General features: G+C 40.4%; 1 protein-coding gene across 3 annotated transcripts in view; it reads right to left on the reverse strand.

Moving 5' to 3' along the window:
* Positions 1 to 930: 930 nt before the first annotated feature.
* LOC111566120 (unconventional myosin-XVIIIb) overlaps positions 931 to 27,713 on the reverse strand; it is a 113,841-nt gene continuing 87,058 nt past the window's right edge. Inside the window, exons 37-44 of one of the 3 annotated variants that reach the window (XM_023266535.3) lie at positions 27,589 to 27,672; positions 27,217 to 27,354; positions 26,929 to 27,114; positions 14,731 to 14,864; positions 14,607 to 14,648; positions 10,311 to 10,475; positions 5,973 to 6,931; positions 931 to 1,123 (exon numbers count right to left, since the gene is read on the reverse strand). In XM_023266535.3, coding sequence (XP_023122303.2) covers positions 5,983 to 6,931; positions 10,311 to 10,475; positions 14,607 to 14,648; positions 14,731 to 14,864; positions 26,929 to 27,114; positions 27,217 to 27,354; positions 27,589 to 27,672 — 1,698 coding nt within the window. In that variant the 3' untranslated portion in view covers positions 931 to 1,123; positions 5,973 to 5,982. The other 2 variants (XM_055019087.1, XM_023266536.3) reach the window with 2 other exon arrangements.

Here is a 27,713-nt window from a genome sequence, read left to right on the forward strand (position 1 = left end):
GAGATGCTGTTAAAGGTCAGACACCTCCAGACAAAAGAACAGCAAGAATAGAAGGCGGCACTAGAGAATGAAAAAAAGGTGATGGAGGACGAGAACAGCAGACAGCAAGAAGAGAAGAAAAAGCTAAAGGAGAAGACTAAAGCACAGCAGGAGATGAGAAGGATGTAGCAGAACAATTCCTGAAGAAGCAAATCACCAACATGGACGCTACATTTAAAAAGATCCTGGTTCTTAGACCAGGCTCGGCGGAGCAACATCCACATTAGGAGGCTGGAGGACAAGAGGTACAAAAACTCCAGACTCAACTTCCAGAGAGATGAGAACGTTGAGTTTCTGAAGGAGCAGATTGCTGTGAGAGAGCAGGAATTCCGGAGACTCGATGGTCTGAATCAGTTTCTCTGCGACGCTCTTCAGCATCAAGGAGCAGCTGCTAGAAGAAGAAACAGAATTCCAGCAGAGAGAAAAGACCTGGAGGACTGAACACAACACTGTGGAAGAGCTCAGGAAGGATGTTGTCCTGAGATAAAGAAAAACAAGAGGAGACTCGTCAAGCAAACAAAAAAGAAAGAGACAAAACAGAAAAGTAGAAGGAGGAGAAAGAAGAGAAGGAACAATCAGTCTAAATCAATAAACCTTCCATTTATGAAAGCTGTAAAGTTCAGTTTTTGTTCAAACATCCACAACAGAAAGACGTCATAAGAAGTATGTGTGGTAAATGTTGGTGTTAAAAAAGGATATCTGTGGTCAACTTGATAGTTGAATGTTCAGAGTGTATTACACATGGGCACAAATGCAAATGCTGTCTCTTTTCACTGTCTATCTAATAAAAGAGATTTCAAAAAATGAAATGTTAGAAAACATGTAACATGAAATATTAAAACCCAGAATATGAGAAATATACCACGGGGAGAAAACTCACACAGCAGAATGTTCGTTTCATTTTTTTATTCATGTACAAACAGTGCTTATTTGAAAATACAGTCAACTGAGTGTCTGTGAATTAGACAGACGTATCTTCTGTGGCTTTAATATTGAAGCATCTGCACTGACTTCTGAAGCATTCAACTCAGTCTCTTGCAGTGTTTCTTTGAAGCTCACAGCTGGATGATGACAAATAAAAAGGCTGATGGGAGATAAAAAAAAACAAAAAAAACAAGGACAACATGGTCAGAACAGGAAGGATGGTGTGAAACAGAGAGAGTTGCTTTGTTTGTGTGCAGGTCTGGGCCTGTACTCTTAACTAAAAGCCCAACCAGGACTAAAAATATGACCACCTAAGATATTTATAAGTCCTGCTACACCTACTCTCAGCAGGGAGTCCTTGTTTGGCAGAAAATGATGCTGATGTTTTACACAACTCTAAGCCAGAAGATGAAATTAATGGTGGTGCCAGAAAGCAAAAATCAGGGCCTCATTTCTTGATAACGATCTTTTTCCTTAGAGCATCGCTATAAAAACTCATAAAATTTACATGATTCTCAAGGCAACGATTAAGAACAAAAGCCGTTAGGAGCTTCTCCATGTTGCAGAGAAGACTTTAAAATGGATTTTTTTGAAATAACCTATTATGTCACTTCAAGTTGCTATGGTGAACTTGTTAGCAAGCAGGTACTGAGTCACACATCCAGCAGCTACACAGCAGCTTTATCATTCATCTTATAGCTCTGTTTTTGGTCTCCTCCACCTCATCAGGGAAATGTTTGGCTCTGATAAACGCTCTACTTAGTTCACCAGCTTGTCTCTGATTGTGTCTGCCTGCTGTTTGCTGCTCAGCTGGTATTCAACAGTGGCGTATTAGAGTTACTTCTCAAAAAAAAGCTGCCAAAACCACTATGGGAGTGGTGACAGTAGGTTAAAATGATTTTAAAAATTAACGCTCTTTGATTTCTTTAATTTTTAAAGCACTTATTTTATTGTACAGATTTTCCCTGTTTTGTTAAAGATAACAACTAGAAAATAACACACACAAAAGTAATAATTTACATGTTAACCATAAACAAAAAAACTGTCAGTAATGTCTACATCCAATATCTGTATTTTTACACATGGTAATTAGTTGTTTTTTTTTTGTTTTTACATTTGATTGCAAAATTACACAATTTTTGCCGTATGTAGCCTGCTAAGACCTGAGCTTTAGTTGGGCTTGCATTTTAGATTTCTTAATAAGGAGTAATCAATAAATATAATGATTGGATAATATCTAATATATGACTATTATATTTCATTATATATATGTAACATTTATATTGTTATTATTGTTGTTATTATGAACAATACGCTCTTTTTAAAAGAAAGATTATGTCCACACAAGTGGACGCCAGATCTTAGGAGGTTACATCAGAAAACAAAATAACAGTGAATATCTGTAATTTTTTTAAATGAATAATTAAAATTTGATGATTAAAAATTGCAAAAAAAAAACTTCTATTTTAGAGACGTTCAACAGTTTGTTCAATTACAGATAGCATTTAGAAAAATCACTGAAAAAAGCATTAATTTATATTTTAAAACAACAACAGCAGCAAAAACAGGCTGAAATTTTATATACTGTCCACACCAAAAATCTGCATTTTTTCAAAAGGTAATTCCTTCCTTCACAAAAATGCGACTGTTTTACAAATATTTGCTTTTATTTTTTATAGGTTTTACAGTGTTTCAGTTTTGAACGTTTAAGTATGTCACCAAAAAAACCAAAAAATTTCTATATTTTTTTTAAACAATTTTTTTTTTACAGATTTCTTTTTGCAGTGTCATCAGATATCAGAATCAGATAAACAAAAAGCTGAAAGTGGCTGTAAGGCTCCATAAAGCTGAGATGAACTGCAGATTTTGCCAAAAATTCTCACTACAAGACAGCCCTTTTTACATCCAGTACACAGCCAGTATGAAAATATTAATTATAACTGCTGTCAGGCTCTACACTGATGCTAGCAGCTCTGTGATGTTGGACTAAATGCTGGCATTGGCATTGGTGTTGTTGGCGTTTACATGGTCATGGACACGGATTTTGTTTGAGTTTTGGAGGGAGGGGGAACGTTAAGCATAGGACTAGCCGTTCTGCCCCAGAAAATTTCACTTCATTTCATACTATTGTTAAAGTGGGTCACACTGTTCCTTTTCTGCATGAATTTACGGTGAAAATGTCTTTTTTGTGATGAGAAACACAAAATTCAGGCTTTTGGTGAAGTTTGTAGGACAGACTCACAGAAATTTTAGGCCTTGTAAACTATTATACCAATATTTTTCAAGACAGATATCTTCCCGAAAAAATCTGTCTATTCAAAACGCTCCAATAAGCATGCCTGGCCAGTCTAGATCAATCATCATCATTTCTGCAGCCTTTGAACTGCACACGCTATGTCATTGTTGTTGTTTCAGGCATATGCTCATTACACAAAGCAACATTGGGGCTCTGTTAAAATCTGTTGTTACTAGGGATAACCTGATCCATATATTTTTTGACTGAAGGGTATTAGCACAAACATAAGCCCAATGCATTGTTAATGTCTGCTGCCACACTGTATCATAAAGGAAGCAAACACAACAATTTGTGAACAACAATTTTGAATTATTACTCCGCCATGGAACGCAGTGGAGTTATGTGACGATCAGCGTTGGTTTGTCTATTTTTCTGTTAAGCTACGTGTCCACTGGATCCATTTCTCCCATATGTAAACACACCACATCTAAAAATGTGCTGTTGCTGAACCTGTCCTCGTTATAGTTCAATGACAGCTAGTTCAGGCGTTTGATGAAAGTTTTGCGATGCATTGGACCTCCACACAGAGGTAACCCACTGTAGGATCCAATTCCTCTGACAATTTTTTGTGAAGAGTGATTCAGCTGCCAAGCATAGACATTGGATTGATTTTATTAACTTTAGTGTACTTCAAATGAATCTGGAAAATGATATTGGATTGGGACTCGACATTGGCAGATACTAGAGAGTGGAGTACTCCGCCAGTGCTGTTCATTCCTCCATATGGTACTGTCAGAAATGCAGCATTTTTTTGGTAGAAATGCAGCATTTGTTTATTAGTTATTGATGATGAGAAATCATCATCAATAATAGATGTACCCACAAACAAAATGACCTTGCGCTGAGCACAGGCATGTGTTATGCATGTGTACGTTATGTACGGATACTGAATTGCATGACCTAAATATGTAGCGGATGGCGAGAATTGATGGTGTAACCCACCTAAAAATTACCATCTTGAAATTTATAAAAATATTTCATATGTTTTGTACATGTTTAAAAGTTAATTTGAATCAATTAGTATGATTTGTTAAGTATTAAATATGTTAAGCATTTCATGTAGATAATAGTATTTAGTAAATTCCTCTAGGTGGCAGCGGGACTGCGTCGCACTAGTTCTTTTCCATGCTTGCTGTAGAGGGAGACAGACGTAGCGTTAGCTCTCTGTGAGGCAAGGAAACTGGATCCAGACCTGAGGATTTTCCAGCGTAGTGTCTGAAACTTATATTTTGTGTAATAGGTAAGCTCATATACATCATTTTTCTGTCATTTATAATTTGTTTAAAATTTAAATGCTACTGTTTAACCACAGTGAATATTCAGGAGATGCCGCACTGTTTATCTCAGACAAGATGTGTGTGGTCATACATTAAATGTATGTGGACTGTTGTTATATATAACTCGTTTAGATGTTTTAAAAGTTATGTAGGGAGGGTTTAATGATTTAGCTGTGTGCAAGTTGAATTTTAGCGCACATGTGTATGTGTAGTACTTTTAGCCTAGCCTGTCGTAGTTAAGGTGGCAGCAGTACTGCGCTGTACACATTCTTTCTTTTCCATGCTTGCTGTAGAGGGAGACAGACGTAACGTTAGTTCTCTGTGAGGCAAGGAAACTGGATCCAGACCTGGGGATTTTCCAGCATAGTGTCTGAAACTTATATTTTGTGTAATAGCGGCCCGGACTGTGTGAGGTGTATCGGTTTTGAGGGGGGAGCTGTGTCTGCCGCTCAGCGCTGATTTCTGCCACCGGGAGTGACCGTGGCTGTGGACTATCGTCATGGATTCGCCATTCTTGTACAGGATTTGGATCGCAGACCTTACGTCAGTGGGGTCTTTCCTTCGGGTGTGACAGGGAGGACAGCTCCTATAGGTGAGATGGGAATGATCTAACGTTGTGCACAATAGAAGTAAAGGACTAAAAACTGCAGCAAATCTGTTATTCTGGCCAAATATTTTTTTTATTGAAACAACATTTTGGATGTGTCTTGGAGACATTTAAATAATAATATTGGTATCACAAAAATAAGTGATTTGAGTCTCATTTCTCTGTGTGAAATCATTCCTTTCCTACTGCCTAAGACTTAGAAGGTATTGTGTGTAAATATATTGGTCTTTACCCTCGAACCAGAACATCGCTGGTTAACTGTGGTGATCCCAGACCTTGAGATTTATTTTTGCAGTTTTGTTTAGACCTGGTTACAATGGGACTCGGGAAGACCCCCACAATTTCATCAATTGTTCCTTGAACCATTTCCGACTGATAAGCCCCGATAAATCCGCAGTGATCGATTTGTAGTAGGTTTGCAATCGTGATCGTGAGCGGGCAGCTGACGTAGTGTTCACTTGTAGTTACAGTGCCAGTGTGCCGCTATCTTGTAATGATACATAAATCTGTAACAAATCCATGGATCCGGACTATAAGTCACTGCCATAATCTAATCACTTGGTCCTTGTGTCATTTCTGACCTTCCCTGTAAATTTGATCTAAATCCATTAGTCTGTTTTTGAGTAATGTCGCTAACAGGCAAACAGACAGACAGACAGACAGAAAGACAAACCAATGCCAGTCGTCACATAACTCCACTGCGTTCCGTAGTGGAATAATAATAAATGACACAGATTGGATTCGGAGCAAAAAAATTGTTTAAAAAAAGGTCAGGACATCCCTAGTTGTACAAATACACACCTGAATATCTCCACACTGGAGAGCTTACCTCATTTCCTTCAGTCAACCTCCTTTTTTAGGTATCTCTTCATGACTGATGCCACATCTCCGCCCTCACTGCCCTCTGCCTCCAGCCTTTCTCCCTGCGGTCTCTCGAGCATGCGTCTTGGCCTGCCGCCCTGGGAGCTTCCTCCTGATCCACTTGAGCTGGAAGACTCTGTCTCAGAGCTTTTCCTGCTGCGGGTGGAAGGAGGCAGCTCTCCAAAGTGGACGCTCAGGGCCCTTCTGCCCCCTCTGATGGAGCTGGCCAGGCTGCTGGTTGACTGCGCTCTCCGGATGGCAGGGAGGATGTCAGAGGCTGCATCATCGCGTTCCCCTGCCAGACGACGATTTTGGAAGACCATTGGTTCTGATCCCAGAGAGCCCTCGCCTCCATCGTCTGTAACGAGACTCCCCAGCATGCACCGCCGTGGTGCCTGAGGGGAGCGCTGGATGGGAGTTGTCACAGAGCGCAGGGGCTCCTCTAAGTCCTCCTCTGGGATGGCGAGGGAGGGAGGACGATGGCGAGTGGCAAGGGGGGATGCCAAAGAGGAGAGTCGTGGCAATGAGGGAAGCGAAGAAAGGGAATCACTTGAGTTGAAGCGAGAGAGTTTGGCTGTAGAGGCTCCAGCAGATACATGAGAGTCGGTGATGGAGCGAGTGCTGGCAGCACGTGGCAGAAGAGGGGAGGACGGTTTGAGGATGCTGGGACCAGGGCGGGGCTCCTTAACGTCTTCTTGGCCGAGAGAGAGGGCTGAGGCTCTCCGCCTAAGAGTGGAAGCTCCAGTGGTTTGATAAATTGGCAGGGAGATGGTGCTTCCGGCTCCATCTCCTGTATCACCACCACCTCTACGTTTACGAAGTCCGTCCAAGAGTTCAGACAGGGCTGAGGAAGACGGGGCTCGACCAAGACCTCTGGTACCAACTCCTCCAGCCTCTGAGCCCTCATCATCAGGATCCACACAAGAACTTAAAAGGGATGACAGAAACTATTTAAGCTGAAGCCCATTTGACAGGCTAACATATATCTAAGGCTGTAGCTCTTTTCTTTATTAATCTATTACAGTTTTTCTCAGTCGCTTTGGTGTATTTCTCGAATCATCCTCGACATTTGCAAAACAATAAGCGCATTTCTCAAAACAATTCGTACAATTAGCAAAACACCATGGATTACCTGCAAAAGCCAGTCTCTTGTTCAAAATCTTTAGTTCATCTCTCAAAAGTAAATATCTGTGTCAATGAACATGTCAGTGCCATCAAAATGACAATTCCTTGTGTCATTGTGTGGATAAGACAGTCAAATTGCTGAGTCATGTTGTCATAACAGTGTACTCTGCAGGAGATGTTCTGATGTAAACTATGGCTAAAGTTTTGATGACAATTATTGTAAATTGTAAGTTACACCTTAACGTATGTGGGAGATTAATTGCAAGAGACTGGTCAAGATTCACATTTATGCTTTTACTGTTTGTGCTGTAATTTGTTGACAGACCACGTCATTGCGATACAGAAAGGAAAAACGCACTGCATAGCACAAGGAAAAAAAACCAAAAAAACAAAAGTAGAAATATTAACATAGGACAATCTCCTTAGTGAAAACTGTACATGCAGTGCTGTAGGAATTACAGTGCAGTCTTCCTACACCTGACGTTCTTGTCTGTTGGGTCACAAATTCTCATCCACATCTCCAGTATCTTCTCTTGTGTCTTTGAGTGATTTCAGAAAACTCTAACCCTTCACACATTTCCCTTTACAAGAGAAAGTCAAGATTTGCCTGGGAGCGATTTACCAATTCAGGACAGATTTAGAAAAAAAGTTTAATGGTAATGTATTGAAATATCCTTGACATATTATGACAACTTGTTCAACCATTTTGCATGTAAAGACTTATGCGATGAACTAATGCCTAAATGTTGAGGGGGGTGAGACTATTTAACAGAGACCCATTATAATACATTTTGATCAACATGACATAAGCAATTGATAAAATAGGAAACAGCAGAGAATTTTACATCATCGTTTCATGGATGTACCAAAGAATTTGCAACTTGTTCAAAGAAATGAGAAACTGCTTTTCTGATGTGCACAAGTGACACAATGATGTGAAGATTGACCAAGTAGTTTTCAGAATTTCAATTCTGATCTGAGAAATGTACCAAAGCGACTGAGAAAAACTAACTGTTAAGCCTGAATTTACGACTTTGCAGAGCGTACTTGATTTGCTTTTTCTGCCAAACGAACAGGCCAAAACAGGGCTGAGCATTACATAAAGTTAATTTGAATAATTTATAATTTTGTTTTAGTATTATTCAAATTTGAGATATATACTTCCCTTGCTGTTTCTTGGACAGCCTTGCAAGTGCTGATATCTTGTTGCACAGCTGCTCCTGGTATTTCTCTTCACATTGTTATGGAATAGGCATAAAAGCCTGGTGCTTTTCTGCTGTTGTATAACAACACATGTAGTTTTAACACTGAAGTTCAAGCAATTTTTTTAGCCCTGTGATGTTTTACTCACTAAGCTCATTTTTCACTGCAATATAAATGCCTGCACCTGTATGAAAACAACACAACCATGGCTAGAAGTTAAGAGCAAGAATGTCTTCTGTGTAGTTTAACAGTTATATGTCATGAATCTTAAAAACAGAAAAATAAAAGTAGAATTTCTTTATTTATTTTAGTAAATTTAAAATGTATTATTTTAACAGCGTCTGGTGGGAATGGCTTATTTTGTCAAATTCCTTTCTTCATTTTTTTTCTTTTGAATCTTCAGAGGAAAGGGAGGCTGAAAACAACACATCAAGTTTATCCATTTTTACAGTTTCTGGCTCTCGTAAATGGTCTAAATTTGCCAATTTTTCTTTTAAAGAAAGCATGCCTTTCAAACCTGACAGTGGGTTTTGAGGTTCAGAGTGTTAACACTGAACACTATTTCTGAGTTAATGAAAAATAATGTATTAATATTGTGAGTCGTCTATAAGACTGAAAACATTTTTTGTTCTGGCCATAATTCTAATATTAAATGTAATTCTCTATAAAAATGTACTTAAGAAGTGTACTTCAAGAAGTAGGAATTATAAAAAGGACAGAACAGATACAAGTTGTCATTTTTACATAAAAAATGACTGAAATAATTAGTCATCTGATAGCACAATACTTTTGACTAACTAGTGATTGTAGTTCTATATATACACTGCCCATCAAAAAAGAAAGTAGCACATTCTAATATCTCATTGGACCACCTTTAGCTCTGAGAATGACACGCATTTGCTGTGGCATCGTTTCGATAAGCTTCTGCAATGTCACAGCATTTATTTCTGTCCAGAGTTGCATTAATTTTCTACCAAGTTCTTATATTGATGATAGGAGAGTTGGACCACTGCACAAAGTCTTCTCCAGCACATCCCAAAGATTCTCAGTGGGGCTGAGGTCTGGACTCTGTGGAGGTCAATCCATGTGTGAAAATGATGCCTCTTGCTCCCTGATCCACTCATTCACAATGTGAGCCCCATGAATCCTGGCATTGTCATCTTGGAACATGCCCATGCCATCAGGGAAGAAAAACTCCACTGATGGAAAGACCTGGTCATTCAGTATATTCAGGTAGTCAGCTGACCTCATTCTTTGGGAACATAACGTTGCTGAACCTGACCAACCCCAGATTATAACCCTAACACCCACAGGCTTGTAGGCACTAGCCATGATGAGTGCATCACTTCATCCGCCTCTCTTCTTACCCTGATGCGCCCATCACTTTGGAACAGGGTAAATCTGGACTCATCAGGTCACATGACTTTCTTCCATTGCTCCAGAGTCCAATCTTTATGCTACCTAGCCAACTGAATTCTTTTTTTCTGATTAGCCTCGCTGATCAGTGGTGTTCTTAAAAGCTACACAGCAGTTTAGTCCCAGTCCCTTGAGCTTCCTTCGCATTGTGCGTGTGGAAATGCTCTTACTTTCATTATTAAGCATAGGTGTGAGTTCTACTGTTGATTGCCTACGATCATTTAAGAGTTAGTTCCGACCACATTTGTTCCTCGAAGGTGACGGTTCACCAGTATCCTTCAGGTTTTAATAATGCACTGGATGGTTCTTAACCCGATTTTAGTTGATTAACATCCTTTCCACAACCACAGAATATGTCTTCTGACACAGCTGTTTTCAAAATGAGAAACTACTCACTGCGTCAGCTAGGGTTAAATAAGTTGCTTTCTGCTGAAACATATTCATCACTACAGTAATTATCCAATGGAAGGCACTTTTCACCTATTTGTATAGTTAAATCCAAGTGGCAACTTTTTTTGGACAGGCAGTGTATCTTTGAAAAAACATATGTTAACAGACTTACCGGAAGCTGTAGGTGCTCATAGTGTCAGCTACAGAATGACGGCCACCATGGCTGCTGTAGGGCGATCCACCGCCACGAGATCCTCCTCTGGGAACTCCCAACCAGTGACGAATTCCCTCTCCAACATCCTCTGTCCCGACAGAGCCAACACTGGACACAGAGTCACTGTAGGACAAAATCACATCTCATGGAAAACATCTCCCTTCCTATTTTTTGACAGACAAATTAAACATTAGTAGCTGCAATGGGTATGTAAGCACATTACAGACTGCAATTTATGACCTGATTCCACTGCAAACTAGGGTAGGATTACAATTAGGACTGCACCCTCATTTGCAAAATTAATCTGTGAAAGAAGTTTGAATCTTGATAAAAACATCAAGCTTGTCTTTTTAATGATTTACTACAAACAAAAACCCAAAGTCATCAGAAGAACTGAAAGTTCCTGCAATAGGGGTAGCTAACCCTGAGCCATTCACCAAAGCACACAGCAAGTTGCTGGCTCAGCTGGTGCTGTTTTCTAGCTTCCAGGGGAACTGGACTTCTTCAGAGTTCTTGAGAATACTTCACCTTTATCCAAGAGGCTTCCTCCGCTTTAACTGACCGCTGTACCTGGCACATTAAGGATTCAGGACTTGCATGACTCATAGTGTGAATCGAGGTAAAACTTCTTGGGGATGGACAACTCAGTGTGTTAATGATGGTAAAACTGTCTGGGGAGGGATCTCAGTGCTGCATTACAATTACATTGTAAATGGTGACTGACTTGTGGGGAGTTCGAAGTATTTATTCTAACCCCCAACTGGACCAGGCTCATCAATGACCCCAGACTAACATGACTCAAGGTATCTCAGGACTGCGCTATTAGTTCCTGAAAAGTGGTGTTGTAGACCATTTTTTCTGTTAAGAAATGGCTGTCAATGTTGAATGTAAATGTTAAGTGGCTTAAGAGTTAATGCAAGCCATCTTTGGTGAACTGGAAGAGCCATCTCTAAACAGGGAAGGAGGTCTATGACACCACTTAGCAAGTGCTTAAAATGCAGTAGTAAGACATGTAGCCTCAGGTCTATGTCAAGCTTTGTGCCCTCTCCTCAGGTGTGTGTGGATGTGTGCGTGTGCGTGTGTGTGTGGTGATTGCAGGCAGGTGCAGCCAGTTCAATCACCAGGAGCTGGCACATGAGCAGGTGAGAGTAATCAAGCCTACTACCTCTGCTCCCAAAAAGACAGATTCTGTCCACCACTAGATGCCAGGCTGTCGAACAGTCACAATCAGTTCAGATTCTCTGTTCAGTCTAGCTCCTCTGTCTCGGTTCTGTTTAACTCCGTGTGCCTTTCCTTTCAGTCTGGACTCTTGCCTGCACATGCCACACCCGGATTCCGCCGCTTCAAGTCTCTACTGTCTGAATCTACGTCTGGGTCCCAGATCCATCGGCAACCCCCTTCCTCATCCACTGGAATCCTCCACCACACTGATTGGGCCAACATCTGCAGCACCTCCCGGCTCTGCCAAGCAACACGCCAAACTCCGCATACCACTGATCGTCTGCCACAGCGTCTCATACCCTCCTCACTGCTTTCGATGTCAGCTAAGTTCCCTATATGACCTCTGAGCCAGACTTTGTAGTGTATCCTGTTTTTGGAACATCTAGCCTTACCGATTACTTGTTTAGTCCTAACACTTTCTGATCGTGTTCATAGTAGCTCCCACTTTCTTCCCTAGGACTTGCCTATCATGGGTTAGTTTAATCCTTGTTTTTTGCATTACCCTGGTTATGGTTACTCCACCTGCCCTCTAGAGGGCTGTAGTATTGAGTGCATTTTGCCATTCTGTTTGTGACCTTCATGTCACACTGTTGTAGTCCTATGCTTCTAGTTGTAGTCGGTGTTCTGCGCTAATCTTGTTGTACAATAAATATTGTTATATCTTGCTTTACGCTTGTTTGTCATGTCTCTTACCCTGCACTTGAACCTTATCTGGATTCATAACAACATCTTAATGAACTAAAGAAGAAGTCCGTTACATTTTCCTGAAGCTGCAGAGGATTATCATGACCTGGATGACTGAGAATCTACACAGACATACTACTGTTCAGGTAGCCTCTGAATTCCATCAATTTGTGCGATTCATGCTATCGTCAAATGGACCTCAAGACCTCATTGGAAGCTGTGTAAACCAAATGGTTCGCAATAAAGGTTGTAACATTGACTGTAGGTTAAGGAATTCGCTGCTAGGCAACGACAGCACGGACATTACTGTCAGTATTGAGAAGCCATGGATTTATCTATTTAGCAAGCTACCAAGCAGGTAACAGTGTAGGAAATGCAAAGGTATACTAAATAAAGATGAGGCTGTTAAGAAGATCATTTTTCTCAGATGTTTTAAAAACTCTATACAACTAAAATTACAATATAATGACAGAAGATTCACAGCCAAACTTCAAAGCCTCTGCCATTTCAGAAAGTGTCAGCAACTTAGAGCTTTCATAAAATTTACATGCACAAAGGTATACATACTACATGTTCATGTGGACTTATCACAGATGAAGAAAAGGAACAGATGATCCCTGTTATAGGCCCAGGGTGGGCCATATAAAGGTTGATGGTTGACGCTTAAATGGGATCAAGTATAAGTGGATGAGGTGCTGAAGTTGAAAAATTTGTCCCCCAGTCCATAATTCTGAATGGCTGATTTGATTTTAAAGCACCAATATTTAATTCTGCATTAACATGTCAATATTTCTATCTGCTATCATTCCATCATAGAGGCATGTGAGGCTCATGTCTTTAAGACCAGTTATTGGTTCGATTCTTTCTGTTACAGTGCTAATGGGAAGTGGGAAGTGCTTATTATAAGCCTATGGCAAAAACATAATGTACAGCATCCAGTTATTTTAAGATGATTTGTAACTTTTATGTTTTTATGGAATAAAATGTTTGCTGAAGGGCTGCACAGTGCCATGGTGGTTAGCACTTTCGCCTTACAGCTAGAAGATCCCTGGTTCGAATCGCGGATTTCCCAGGACCTTTCTTCATGGAATTTGCATGTTCTCTCTGTGCATGTGTGGGTTTTCTCCAGGTACTCCTGCTTCCTCCCACAGTCCAAAAAATGTGCTGAGGTTAATTGATTACTCTAAAATGCCCGTAGGTATGTAGCCCTGCGACACACTGGCGACCTGTCCAGAGTGTCCCCTGTCTTAACCCCAAGTCAGCTGGGATAGACTCCAGCCCCCCCACGACCCTAATGAGGATTAAGCGGTGTATAGATAATGGATGGATGGATGCATGGATGGATGTTTGCTGAAGTTGAGCAGAGACCTATTGACTGTTAGTAGCCATGCACACAGCCTTTTTTCACTTGTGTCAAAGGATAATTCTGGTTCCCTTGGGGTTTTTTTTGTTTTGTTGTTTTTTTTTTTGTTTTTTTTAGTTGTCTTCTAGTAGACAAGAATTATCCTTTTAGGCCACACAGGTCTCTTTTATATTTGGGTCATTTTACGTCATTTCAGACAGTAGTATTACTCCACCATCACAGATTAAAATGTTGTTATTTGTTGCTCAGGACCAACAACTCCAGAAATAGAACTCCCATGTCCAATAAATTTGGTGAGAACACAGACAAAACTATTCCCAGCAGATCCAAATGATTGAGCCAAATTTGTATTCAATTGCCCTTGAAAAAAACGAGGGTTGTATTGCCCCACAAAGTTCCTGTAAGTAATATACATATTAATGTATCTATATTTTCTACTAAAATTCAGTCTTTTGGCAACATTTCACAAACTCTTGAGGCCTCTAACATCAGAGGAAATTTGATGTGTGCCAAGTTTTCTGCTTTTTGCTATTTTGACATGTCAAATTGTGATTTGGATTCATTTACAGGACCACAAAAACGGGTGTGCAGAGGAGTCTACATACTGTAATTGTATGTGCCAAGTTACAAGTTGCCACCATGTTGTCTTCATGTTGAATTTAGCAGCATAAGAGGTCTATTTTGCCTTACTGAATTTTCCCATTCATAAACTTGAAATTAACAATGAGCAGAGAAACTGATGATAATTCAACACACATCACAGTAAATCTCATGTTTTAAACGTCCTAGCAAGAGCTATAACAAGACAAGAACCTATGGGTCCCAAAAAACAAATCAGTTCACTTTTAACAAAATCTGAGATGATGCAGCAACACATTTTCTGAATTTGGAGACACTTAATGATGACAGCTCAAGGCCTGTTCAGGTCACACTTGTAAGCAGAAACACACACTACTAAGTCACACACGCAGTCATGAGTTTCTTACAGGTCTTTCTTTCGAGTCAAGGACTCCACAGCAGTTTGAACGCTGCATTGAAGGGCAGAGTGGTGACAGGTTGAGATTAAACACACAGAAATAATTATTTAGGCAAACGTCGAAGCCAAACTACCTTTCGGCATCGCTCTCATCGCTTGACTCCACCTCCTCAAGCGCGGCCTGCAGGTCAACTATGCGGCGAATGGACGTCTCCAGGTCGGCCTGCAACGCCTGTCTGACAGCAGACAGCTCCTCTACCTGCATCTCCTGCAAAAAAACCATCATGAGATTAAAGGACATTTGTGGACACAACAGTGAAAATCATGTGATTGAAGCACATCACGCAGTTCAAGGACAGCACGACAGTTGAAAATCGCATTATACTTTCTATTTTATGGTTTTAGACCAATGTATGACATAGTTTTTGGGATTTCTTAAAATTTTCCCAACTGAAAATGAGCAGCATTACCAATCAATAATAATTTAATAATATTACATACGCCACCATTCAAAAGTTTGGGGTCATTTAGAAATGTCCTTATTTTTTTCAATGGAGATATCATTAGATGAATCAGAAATACAGTGTAGACATTGTTAATGTGGTAAATGACTATTCTAGCAGGAAACAGCTGATTATTAATGGAATATCTACATATGGGTACAAAGGCCCATTTCCAGCAACCATCACTCCTGTGTTCTAATGCTACATTGTGTTAGCTAATGGTGTTGAACGGCTAATCGATGATTAGAAAACCCTTGTGCAATTATGTTAGCACATAAATGAAAGTGTGAGTTTTCATGGAAAACATGAAATTGTCTGGGTGACCCTAAACTTTTGAACGATAGTGTGTATATAATGATACAATAATTATCAATATATATTATAGCTATTTGTAACAAAGGACCATTTCATAAGTCACTCGAATGCTTTGGGTTACATGTACCATTTGACTATGGACAGACTGTCCCAAAATACACTCAGAACTGCTCATAGCCCAAGTGACACTACAGTCTTAAACAGGGTCCAGGTACTACAATTAATCTACACTACATTTTCTGATATGCAATTTCTTCATCTTCTTCCTTATCAGTACCTCTATTTGTAATTAATTAAATCATTAACGACAAGTAATCAATTAACCCTTAATCATTACTGTCCCTAATTCAGCGGGTTAAAGGAGAATTAAATTACTTGTTTGGAGCCTTAAAACGTCTTGCAATAGAAAAATGGCTTTTTAACAGACCCATTTCGTGTAAACAAACATCCTGAGATTAAAGGACATTTGTGTATACAAATATCACCTTCAACAGGCCAAGCTGGCGACCTGTACAGACCCCGGGGTCCAATCCGCCACAACAATTACCTTCATTCGAGCCCATATTACCTCATCAGTCAAACACTGAATGTCCAATGGCATCACACACGCTCCTATGACCTGAGCTCTGCCGCTGTTGCCCGAGTTATTTAGGAGAAAATTGTAACATACACACGCTGACATTGGGGGAACAGAGTGATTTATTAATTTATCTTGTCTGCTTTTGTTGTTTTTGTCGTTGTTGTTATTCTGTCTCTTTAGCATCCTGTCACACATGCCTGCACACACACACACACACACACACACACACACACACACACACACACACACACACACACACACACACACACACGCGTCTAGGCTTTCAAAGTTATTGGCTTTGTTGGCTTTGAGGAGACGGGTGTGGGTGCAGTGGTTGTCATGGAGACACGTAAGCATGTGTGTGTGTGTATGTGTGTGCACCCATAACCTTGAAGAGACAATGAGGATTAATCACAGTCAGAGAGAGAGAGCAGGATGAGGGAAAGATGATGCGAAGAAGGGTGGAGGGGAGGTGGGAGGAGGAGGAGTGTGTGTTTTCACTGTGGTGTGTATGAATTATGTCTATTCAAGTGAGCGTGTGTGTGTGTGTGTCTGCGTAGCTGGTTGGTAGGTTGTTAAAGGGCATCCTTGTGTGTGTTGCTTTGTGCCAATAACTGAATAATTATTGAAGCTTCTTCTCTTTCTCGCCTTGGCGCAGAGGTCACAAAGAAATCTGCTGTGAGCACAAACAAGAACATGATTAAGGAAGTCTCACATCTCACAGTGAGTAAAAATAGTGTTTATTACCCATCAAATGCCTATATTTAGTGTTTATTGCAAAAAAAATAACAATAGAAAAACTTTACATACATAGTCTTGGGATAATAAATCCTCTAAACACCACAAAATGTGGTTTAGTCTGAAGAGGCATGTTATGTTTTTAAAAATCATCAAAATCACACCATTTGTCAGTAAAAACAGCAACAGTCACCAGATCTTTAACTTTCTGATGATAATTGAACAAATTATGTGTGTGACATGCCATTAATTCTATTAAATGTTATCAAAAATCATTTTATTCTACATGTCTCATTTAAAAATTAGCCCAAGAACACTCAAATCTGTTCAGAAAAAGAATCCAGAGAAAGAATCCAGGGAATCTTTGGGTTTAAATGTATAGTTTTGTGGGATTATAATTTCTGTATTAGGAAGGTTAACCTCCATATTTATATATTTATCCATTTCCATAAGATCTCAACTTTAAACTAGCCAGACTGCAAGATTGTCTTAAGGACATAAAGACCTGGATGACCTGTAATTTCCTACTACTAAATTCAGACAAGACTGAAGTCATTGTATTTGGCCCCAAACATCTTAGAGAATTGCTTTCAAAGCATATAGTTACTCTGGATGGCATTACATTGGCCTCCAGTACTACTGTGAGGAACCTCGGTGTTATCTTTGACCAGGACATGTCCTTTAACTTGCACATAAAACAAATCTGTAGGACTTCCTTTTTCCACCTGAGAAATATTGTGAAAATCAGGAACATCCTGTCTCAGAGTGATGCAGAAAAACTAGTCCATGCATCTGTTACTTCCAGGCTTGACTATTGCAATTCCCTATTATCAAGTTGTCCCAATAGCTCTCTGAAACATCTACAGCTGATCCAAAACGCTGCAGCCAGAGTACTGACGGGAGTTAGCAAGAGAGATCATATTTCTCCTATATTGGTTTCTCTTCATTGGCTTCCTGTTAAATCTAGAATAGAATTCAAAATCCTTCTTCTGACATATAAAGCTCTTAACAACTGATATCCATCATATCTTAAAGACCTGATAGTACCACATTATCCTAGCAGAACTCTTCGCTCTCAGACTGCAGGCTTACTTGTTGTTCCTAGAATCTCTAAAAGTAGAATGGGAGGCAGAGCCTTCAGTTATCAGGCGCCTCTCCTGTGGAACCAGCTCCCAGTTTGGGTTCGGGAGGCGGACACCCTCTCTATTCTTAAGACCAGGCTTAAAACCTTCCTTTTTGACAAATCTTATAGTTAGGGCGGTCAGCTGGTGTCTTCATTTGCACAACTGACTTCCTCTTTCGACGTCCCTTAGTTCTGCCCCTAGTTATGCTACTATAGGCCTAGGCTGCTGGGGGACCTCTCTTGATGCACTGAGCCCTTCTCTATCTACCTTTATATTGAATATATATACTGTTATTGCATTACACTCACTTTGTTTCTCTCAGTGTCCTTTCTCCGAGTGTCCCTGGTCCCAGAGCTGGATGCTTCAGATCTGTGGTTGCTGTCCCACCAACTGGCTTAGTCTCCATCATGTCCACTGTGGGATGCTGCTGCTGACCTTCCTCTAGCCCCCTGCTTCCTACTGCTCATTTCCACCAGTCTACTCCACATTGCCCTTACTATACTTGATATGCTAATCTACATACTGTTTGAATTTTACTACCAGCTATATATGTAGTATATTTAATGCCAGAGCCGTACACCATAACAGTAAACCATCAATCAGTTTCCATGTTAGCTTGTACTTTGTATGTGTCATCTGTCTTATCATACATGTATCAAATTGTGTGTTATATGTTCCTTGTTCCCCACCCCTCTCTTCCCCCATCCCCCCCCCCCCCCCCCCCCCCCCATCCCCCCCCCCTTTCTACCCCTCTATCTCTACCTCTTCTGTCCTTCTCAACCCGTCCGGCCAGCAGGCAGATGGGTCCCCCCACATAAAGAGCCGGGTTCTGCTCAAGGTTTTTTCCCTGTTAAAAGGGTGTTTTCCTTGCCACTGTCGCCTTAGGGCTTGCTCTGGTGGTTCAGGCATATGGGTTCTGTAAAGCATCTTGAGACAATTTGACTCTAATTGGCGCTATATAAATAAAATTGAATTGAATTAAATACAATTTAAAGTTATTAGTGTGTCTATCTATCCATCATCTCCATCCATGAGCTCTTAACTTGTCGTCAATGATTATGTTTGACTACAGCTGCCTACTCCTCTGAGCCCATTTAAATAAACTGATACACTCATTAGACTCAGCCACAAACACTACAGTGGGAAAGCCTGAGAAGCTCAGCAAAGATCTGAAAAAGAAAATCATTGACTTTAACAAGTGGAGACAGCTGTGGGGATCAGCTCATCTGCTCACAATCACCTTGTTCCATAAAAGCCCGGTTCATTCCTGCAGTCTCCGCCAGACCACAGACATTGAAACACTGTTTCTCTGCTGATCCCTGACCTGTCTCCTACCTGCCTTCCCCAAGCCGCTGCTGCCTGACCACCATGCATCAGCGACACACTCGCTGTACTGATCCTGGCCACAATGTATCTACTGCTGCTGAGAGACAAGTCATCAGGGTGGTAAAGAGTCAACTCAGAATCACCAAAAAGCAGATTAGCAATGAATTAGAAGCTGCTGGAACACAGGCGTCAGTGTCCACAGTTAAGCTTACTTTACATTACCAATGACTGAGAGGTTGCTGTGAAAGAAAGAAGCCCTTCTTCCAGAAACTCAACCGTAAAGCTTGACTGAAGTTTGCTGCTGATCACATGGACAAAGACAAAGAGGAAACTTCTGCTCTCAGATGAAATGGAAACTGAACCTTTTGGCCACAAAGACCCAAAAGATGTTTGACGGAGAGAAGGTGAGGCCCGAAATCCCAAGAACACCAAACCTACTGTCAAGCATGGTGAAAGTAGTATTATGCTCCGGGGCTGTTTTGGGTGCCAGTGGAACTGGTGCTTTACACAAAGTCAATGGAATAATGCAGAATGAGGATTACCTCCACATTCTTCAGGAAAACCTAAAATTATCAGTCAGAAGGTTAGGTCTTGGATGCAGTTGGATGTTACAAGACCATGACCTCAAACACATTAAAAGTGGTGAAAAAATGAACAAATTAGGCCAGAATTAAGAGTTTAGACTGATCTCCTCTTTCTTGCAGATTCTTTAACCCCATCAAGAACCTGTAATAAAAAGCCAAGTCTATGCCAGAAAGCCAATCAAATTAGTTTAACTGCCCCAATTCTATCATGAGGACTAGTTAAAGGTACAGCCAGAAGTTTGTGGACAGACACCAAAAGACGTTTAACAAAATATTCACATTTCTGTATATACACTACCATTCGAAAGTTTGGGGTCACCCAGACAATTTCATGTGATCCATGAAAACTCACACATTCATTCATGTGCTAACATAATTGCACAAGGGTTTTCTAATCATCAATTAGCCTTTCAACACCATTAGCTAACACAAAGTAGCATTAGAACACAGGAGTGATGGTTGCTGGAAATGTTCCTCTGTATCCCTATGCAGGTATTCCATTAAAAATAAGCCGTTTCCAGCTAGAATAGTCATTTACCACATTAACAATGTCTACACTGTATTTCTGATTCATTTAATGTCATCTTCATTGAAAAAAAATGCTTTTCTTTTAAAAATAAGGACACATCTTAGTGACCCCAAACTTCTGAATGGTAGTGTATATTTTTGATCCAGCAGATTGTCATATTTCCAGAAGACCATAAATAAATCTATTTTTAAAAAAAAAAAACAAAAACAAAATGCACAATTGTTTTTGCGACAAAAATGCACGGGTTTCAGTGAATACATCATAGAAAATTCTTAGTGATAGTAGTTATTGGAAATTCAGACAGAACACAGAGCAGAGGATGCATGGAAACAAATTTAAAAGGTATGAAGTCAAATATCTATAACTGCATCTGTCTTTCTACTAAGTTGCATTTCTGAGGTTAATATTGCACTTTTGTTAACACTACAGACACCACCAGCAGATCATTGTCTGTTGACCACAGGCTGATTCATATTACTGTTGGCCATCATTATTTTTGATGACTTGTTTAAGACCAGCCTGAATGTCTGAACTCATCTAGGCTACTACCTTACTAAATACAAATCGTTTATGCTAGAAAATTAATCCCCTCAACATTAATGACATTGAAATTGTTAAAATACTCTTTGAACTTAGAGGTCAACATAAACTTATTTTAAATGTGTCACAAAGAACCAGAAATTTGGCAAAGATATCTGTCCTATTATCTCATCTGATTGAAAAAAGGGCAGTTATTTAATTAATAAGTGTATTTTGGCCTGATTTGTTTGCTGTGACCTGTTTCTTTTATTCTTTTTTTGTTGCTTAGTGATGACTTGGGTAATATATATCATATAAGAATAGAAAATGCATTCTCAAATTAGCCATACTATATGATTGTTTCTGTGTTTGCATGTTTATCCTGAGTGTACAGAAGCCCTCCCTCACGCTGTCGGTGCTGCTATGATCTCACTCTGCAGTAATGAAAGTGATGTTTTTCAAATGTTCCAGATAATAGACCAGCTGTTGTTTTTGTTAATGAGAACAGCCGTGAAGTGACTGTTCTGGAAGTGTGCTGCACTTTAAATCATAGCCTAGAGGATATGCTTCTTGCCAGGGCTTTTTAAGTCCCAGCCCCTCTCTAAAATGTTGCCGCACAGCTCAGATATGCGTAACGGCCTGTGGGGGTTTGTATTTACAGTGGCATGCAAAAGTTTGCGTTCAAATTTCTGCTACTGCAAACAGTTCAATGAGTAAATGATGACGTGATTTCCAAAAGGCACAAAGTTAAAGCTGAAACATTTCTATAATATTTTAAACAACATTACTTTTTTATTTCCATCTTTTACAGTTTCAAAATAACAAAAAAGGGAAAGGGTTTGAAGCAGAAGTTTGGGCACCCTGGCTGGTCAGTACCTAGCTGTAGCCCCCTGGGCAAATATCAAAGCTTGTAAAGGCTTTTTGTTGTAGATCAAAGTCTTTCAGTTCCTCCAGCAAAAGGCATCTAATTGTGTCAGTTTCTCGGACTGTTCTGCTGCTCTTTGAGGTCCATCAACACCTTTTCCATGATGTCCAGGTTGAAGGACTGTGAGGTTAAAACCTTCAGTTTCCTCCTCTTGGGGTCATCTAATGTGGATTTTGAGATGTCTTTGGGACAATGACATCGTTGTCAAAGCAGTGCTCTTTTTTTCTGCTGCTTACCAGGTAGACATGCTCTTTTCATGAAACTCTGCACCTTACTTCCTCCAAGTTTTGCTTGCTGCAGCCAGAAACTTCAAGTTTGATGTTGTTAGTCTTCAGCACTGTCTTTGGGTCAGATTTGTGTAGCTGCCTTGTAGAACAGAGCAGATCCACTCCACAATCTGATCAATCTTCCTGAAGTTCTTTTGCAGTCAAACAGAGATTTTGATTTGCTTTTCTAACAACCCTACAAGCTCGGAAAGTTGTCTCCCTGACCTCAGTTTGACCTCTACCATTTCCATTATGTCAGGCTGGCTGCTGCCAGGCCGAGTTAGTGCCCTCCCCTCTCCTTCCTCTTCCCTGTTAAGGCAGCCCAGCAGCACTAGGAGCAATAGGTGTTTCCCATCAGCCATAATCACCCAGCTCAGCGGGTGCAACCAATCAAGCCTCAGCCAGTCACTATAAAACCAGACACAACCCAGCTCTCATGGCCGGAGCGTAAAAAGAAAGAAAGTCAGTCATGTTCCTTCTGGACCCACCCGTTCCTGCCGCGTGTGCCGTCAGCACTGGACCCTCCAAGCAAAGGAAACACTCACCTGAGCCGACTCCCCCCTTCTGTTGCCCTTCCCCACTCACCTGTTGCTGCTCCAAACCCTGGCTGTCACCGCTGAGATCCAGTTCTGAACACTCCCAGTTTATTTCGTGAGTTTAGTGTGGTCTTAGTTATAGCTCTTGTTAAGGAAACACTGTGTTTGAGAAGACTTCAGTTGTAGTTACCTCTCGCTACCATTGTAAGGATAGCTTCATGTTTTAGTTTCAGTACTCCAGAGCATTCCTAGTATTACTCGTGTTTAGTTTGGTCTTAATTATAGCTCTTGTTAAGGAAACACCATTGTTGTGAAGACTTCTGTCATAGTCACCTTCTTTCGCTACCCTCGTAAATAAATCAGAGTTGCATTCAACCCCGTCTGTTCATTTCCTGCGCCTGAGCTCCCACTGAACCCCATGACACATTAACTGTTATTTCTTGACTGAGGAACTGAGCAAACAGCTTTCTGAAATCACTCTGCTGTCTTTTTACAGCCTCTTCTGCTTTGTGGACATCAGTCATTTTAATGTTCAGAATACTGGCAGGTGCTGATTGTTGGGATAAGCTTTGAGGAGTCGATTTTTATGAAGCTGTAAAGGTTTCTAACAATGAACAAGTCAAAGCCCTAAAATTACAACTGGCAAATGATTTTAAAATTAGTGAAGTCATTTAGTGTAGGGTTGTGCGATAAAAAAAATCTAATGAATCTGAAAAAAGTTCTCAAGTGACCCCTTTGGCGGAATTTTTATCTACAATAACTTTTGGTTATTTAATGAAGCCATGCAAAATGCTACCTTCATACTATGGATATTTTCAGAGTTACAGGCCCCTGAAGCACATTGGGGTAGGTCCAAATTCTATGCTTTCTAAATTTGCGTTACTGTTTCCCTTTTTCCCACATTTTTTAACCCTCTTAATTTCATACACTATATTGTCAAAAGTATTCGCTCTCCTGCCTTGACTCGCATATGAACGTAAGTGACATCCCATTCCTAATCCATAGGGTTCAATAGGACATCGGTCCACCCTTTGCAGCTATAACAGCTTCAACTCTTCTGGGAAGGCTGTCCACAAGGTTTAGGAGTGTGTTTATGGGAATTTTTGACCATTCTTCCAGAAGCACATTTGTGAGGTCACACACTGATGTTGGACCAGAAGGTCTGGCTCTCAGTCTCTGCTCTAATTCACTCCAAAGGTGTTCTATCGGGTTGAGGTCAGGACTCTGCAGGCCAGTCAAGTTCATCCACACCAGACTCTGTCATCCATGTCTTTATGGACCTTGCTTTGTGCACTGGTGCACAGTCATGTTGGAAGAGGAAGGGACCAGCTCCAAACTGTTCCCACAAAGTTGGGAGCATGGAATTGTCCAAAATGTCTTGGTATGCTGAAGCATTCAGAGTTCCTTTCACTGGAACTAAGGGGCCAAGCCCAGCTCCTGAAAAACAACCCCACACCATAATCCCCCCTCCACCAAACTTTACACTTGGCACAATGCAGTCCCACAAGTATGGTTCTCCCGGGAACCGCCAAACCCAGACTCGTCCATCAGATTGCCAGATGTAGAAGCATGATTGGTCACTCCAGAGAACGTGTCTCCACTGCTCTAGAGTCCAGTGGCAGTGTGCTTTACACCACTGCATCTGATGCTTTGCATTGCACTTGGTGATGTATTTCTTGGATGCAGCTGCTCGGCCATGGAAACCCATTCCATGAAGCTCTCTGCTGAAGCACTGTTCTTGAGCTAATCTGAAGGCCACATGAAGTTTGAAGGTCTGTAGTGATTGACTCTGCAGAAAGTTGGTAACCTCTTGGCACTATGCACCTCAGCATCCGCTGACCCTGCTCCATCAGTTTACGTGGCCTACCACTTGGTGGCTGAGTTGCTATCGTTCCCACACAAGTCCGCTTTCTTATAATACAGCTGACAGTTGACTGTGGAATATTTATGAGTGAGGAAATGTCACGACTGGATTTGTTGCACAGGTGGCATCCTATCACAGTTCCACGCTGGAATTCACTGAGCTCCTGAGAGTGACCCATTCTTTCACAAATGTTTGTAAAAGCAGTCTGCAGCCTAGGTGCTTGATTTTATACACCTGTGGCCATGGAAGTGATTGGAACACCTGATTCTGATTATTTGGATGGGTGAGCGAATACTTTTGGCAATATAGTGTATGTACATAGACACACAGTGTCAGTCTAAAGCTAAAATCTAATTTTTATCCAGCAGGATTGTTTCTATATCCATATAACAGTTTCAATAGCAAAACTGAACCAGTATAATGCCTATGACAGTAGTAGAATCAAGCATTGGTAAGAAGAATACTTTAAAAGTGCATTTTGGGTAAACTTTCATGGGTAACATCACCATGTAGGACAGGTGCCTGGTCAAAACAAGGAATAGTAAATGAAGGTCTCATTTTTCAGTGTGATTCCTTATGTGTGAAAATCATTTTCTAATTACAACAAGCTAATGATTTTCGATTAGGTAGGTGATTTGGTATACGGTAGTATATATTACCATAGCTTAATTAACTGTAATATTTTAACTTGTAAGGCAAATTTGTAATGTTAATCTTATTTCATATTCCTACAATCTTAGTGCTATTGTTAAAAGTGTTATTGGAAAGCAGTGACTTGCGTAACTAATCGGTACTGACACCTTGGTTAAAATCATTTGGCAGTCCAAGCTTTTGCATGGTGCTCCTTTCCTTCATTCAGTCAAAAACAAAAACAAAACATGAACCATATTTAAAATATTGAAAGGTTTCATCTTTAACTTTTTGTGTTCTGGAGATCAATCCATCATCTACTCATTCAACGATTCACACGAGCAGAAATTTGGACCAAACTATTGCATCTATTGTAGCAGCATGTGTGCTGCCCTGCTTCTGGGTTTGAAAGTCATGTTTAAAAAATCTCCACAATTGGACCATTTATGAGAGGAATAAACTGTACAACCAGAAAGACTCTGATCTGAGCTTCAACTTTCTGATGGTGCTTAAAATAATCAAGTGTGATGTGTGTTTCTGTGTGGAAAATTAACCAAATCTAAGCTTAAAATCAAGACAGTTCCTTAACTTTAATCTACTTTAAACATTTCTCCAAAAAAAAAATAAAGATTTGCCACCGATTCTGTAAAGCAATAAAAGCTCAGCAAAAAAAAACAAACCTAGAAATATTTTTAAATTTATGTTTCCATCTCTAACACAATACCTTAAAGCAGGGGTGTCAAACATGTGGCCCGCAGGCCAAAACTGGCCGGTCAGAGGGTCCAATCTGGCCAGTGGGATGACTTTGGAAAGCGTAAAAATTACAAAGCAGACACTAAATGCAAAATGTAAATTTGTAAAACTGGAAATTTTAAATAATTTCTAAACCTTGACAAGTTGTTTTGATCATCAAGTAAAATACTATATCATTCAGTTCAGGATACCTGTGACTAAATGTTTTGTGCTTTTGTAGACACACTGTGATCTGTAAGTTGTAATGCACACGTGGAAATGATAAACTGATGCATAATATTGTTGAAACTGAACTTTTTATTAAATTATTTTTCTTGGGAAATTTCTGGTTTTTCATAATGTTTTATAAAAAGATAGTTCATTAAATGTGAACATTTTCAGAATTTACTTTTTTGCACTAAAACAAAGGAAGAAATTTGGAGTCGTGGTGATTTATAGGTTATTATGTTATGATTTTACTGGTCCAGACCACTTGAGATCAAATTGGACTGCATGTGGCCCCTGAACTAAAAGTAGTTTGACACACCTGCCTTACAGTCTATTGTCACATGTGTGCTGTTGTCACTTCTAGCCAGAAGAAACCGACTGGTCAAACAAAAATTCTACACAAGTCAATATTTGGCTTGGATATGGCTTCATAGCCTATCCCCATCTTGTGTGCAGCCACAGTGCACAAGTCTCTCTCAGTCATGACAAAAATAAGAGAGACAGTTCTCCCCTTGACAGAAAGTATAGAACAAGTGTTGTATTGTAATCTTTTTTGCTGTGGCAATCTCAGATCTTTATATGCTCATAAGTCCATTTGTAATTGTGTAAGTACAACACCGGAAAGACATCTACTGAATTGTATTGTTTGTCAACAGATTTTCACTACGATGTGCATAGACAGGTTTTGGGCTTAAATGTATTGAGATAGAAACCACATCTGGTTTATACTGGTATTACACTATCGCCTCCTTGTAATTGTTTTTTGACGTGGGCTGCTGACCTCTTGGCCAGGTCACCCTTGTGAAAGACATCCTGATCTCACTGGGTTCTATCTGGTTAAATAAAGGTTAAAAAATAAATAAATAAACTGGTAACCTTATTTATGGTTGGACTACTGTGAAGCTGCATGCAGCAGTTGTTTGAATGCATTACCAGCTCCATGCGTCTGCGGCTGCTGTCCTGCTCTCTCTGGGTCAGCTCGTCCATCTCCAGCCTCATGTCCTGCAGGCGCTGCTGGTAGTAGCGGGCGTTCTCTTTTTCTCGAGCTTCAGCCTGAGCGCTCTGCTCTAGCTCCTCTCCCAGACGAACCACGCTGTCCCTTAAACGCAGCACCAGCACCTGCAAATGACACAGAAGTGGCAATGAAGCCATTAAGGGACTACAATAACACACATGTTAATAATTATGTGTTTAAATTGGATAAGAATTATCTGATCTCACCTCAAACCTCTTGACTTGCCCTCTCTGAAACTCTAATTTGTTTTCCAGGTCACATACACGGGCCTCCTGTTTACTGACAATGCTACGCCCCACAGTGGACGACTCCAGGAACTGCACCCTGGACACGCTCTGCTGGAGCTGCATAATGAGTAGGTGGAGAGAGGAGTGAGCCAAAAGCATTTGGAGGACCAAATTATGCACAGATATATCAGTGCTCCACCTGAAAGCTTGCAGTTATATTAAGATCTGTAACAAGGAGGTTAAATGATCCAAAAATCCATTACAGTCTCTTCTCAGCCAGTTCAAACAGCAAATTTGGTTTATAAACCTCTCAGTGTGACATATACTTTCTGATTGTCAAACACAGGTTACCTCTTCTTGCAGAGAGTGTCTCTGTTTCTTCACCTCCTCGAGTTCAGCCTGCAGCTCTCTGATCTGAGAGATGTCACTGGAGGACTAAGGAGGAAGAAATGATATGGGATGATTAAGTATTTAAC

This window comes from Amphiprion ocellaris, chromosome 17 (assembly GCF_022539595.1).
Source record: "Amphiprion ocellaris isolate individual 3 ecotype Okinawa chromosome 17, ASM2253959v1, whole genome shotgun sequence".
NCBI lineage: Eukaryota > Metazoa > Chordata > Actinopteri > Pomacentridae > Amphiprion > Amphiprion ocellaris.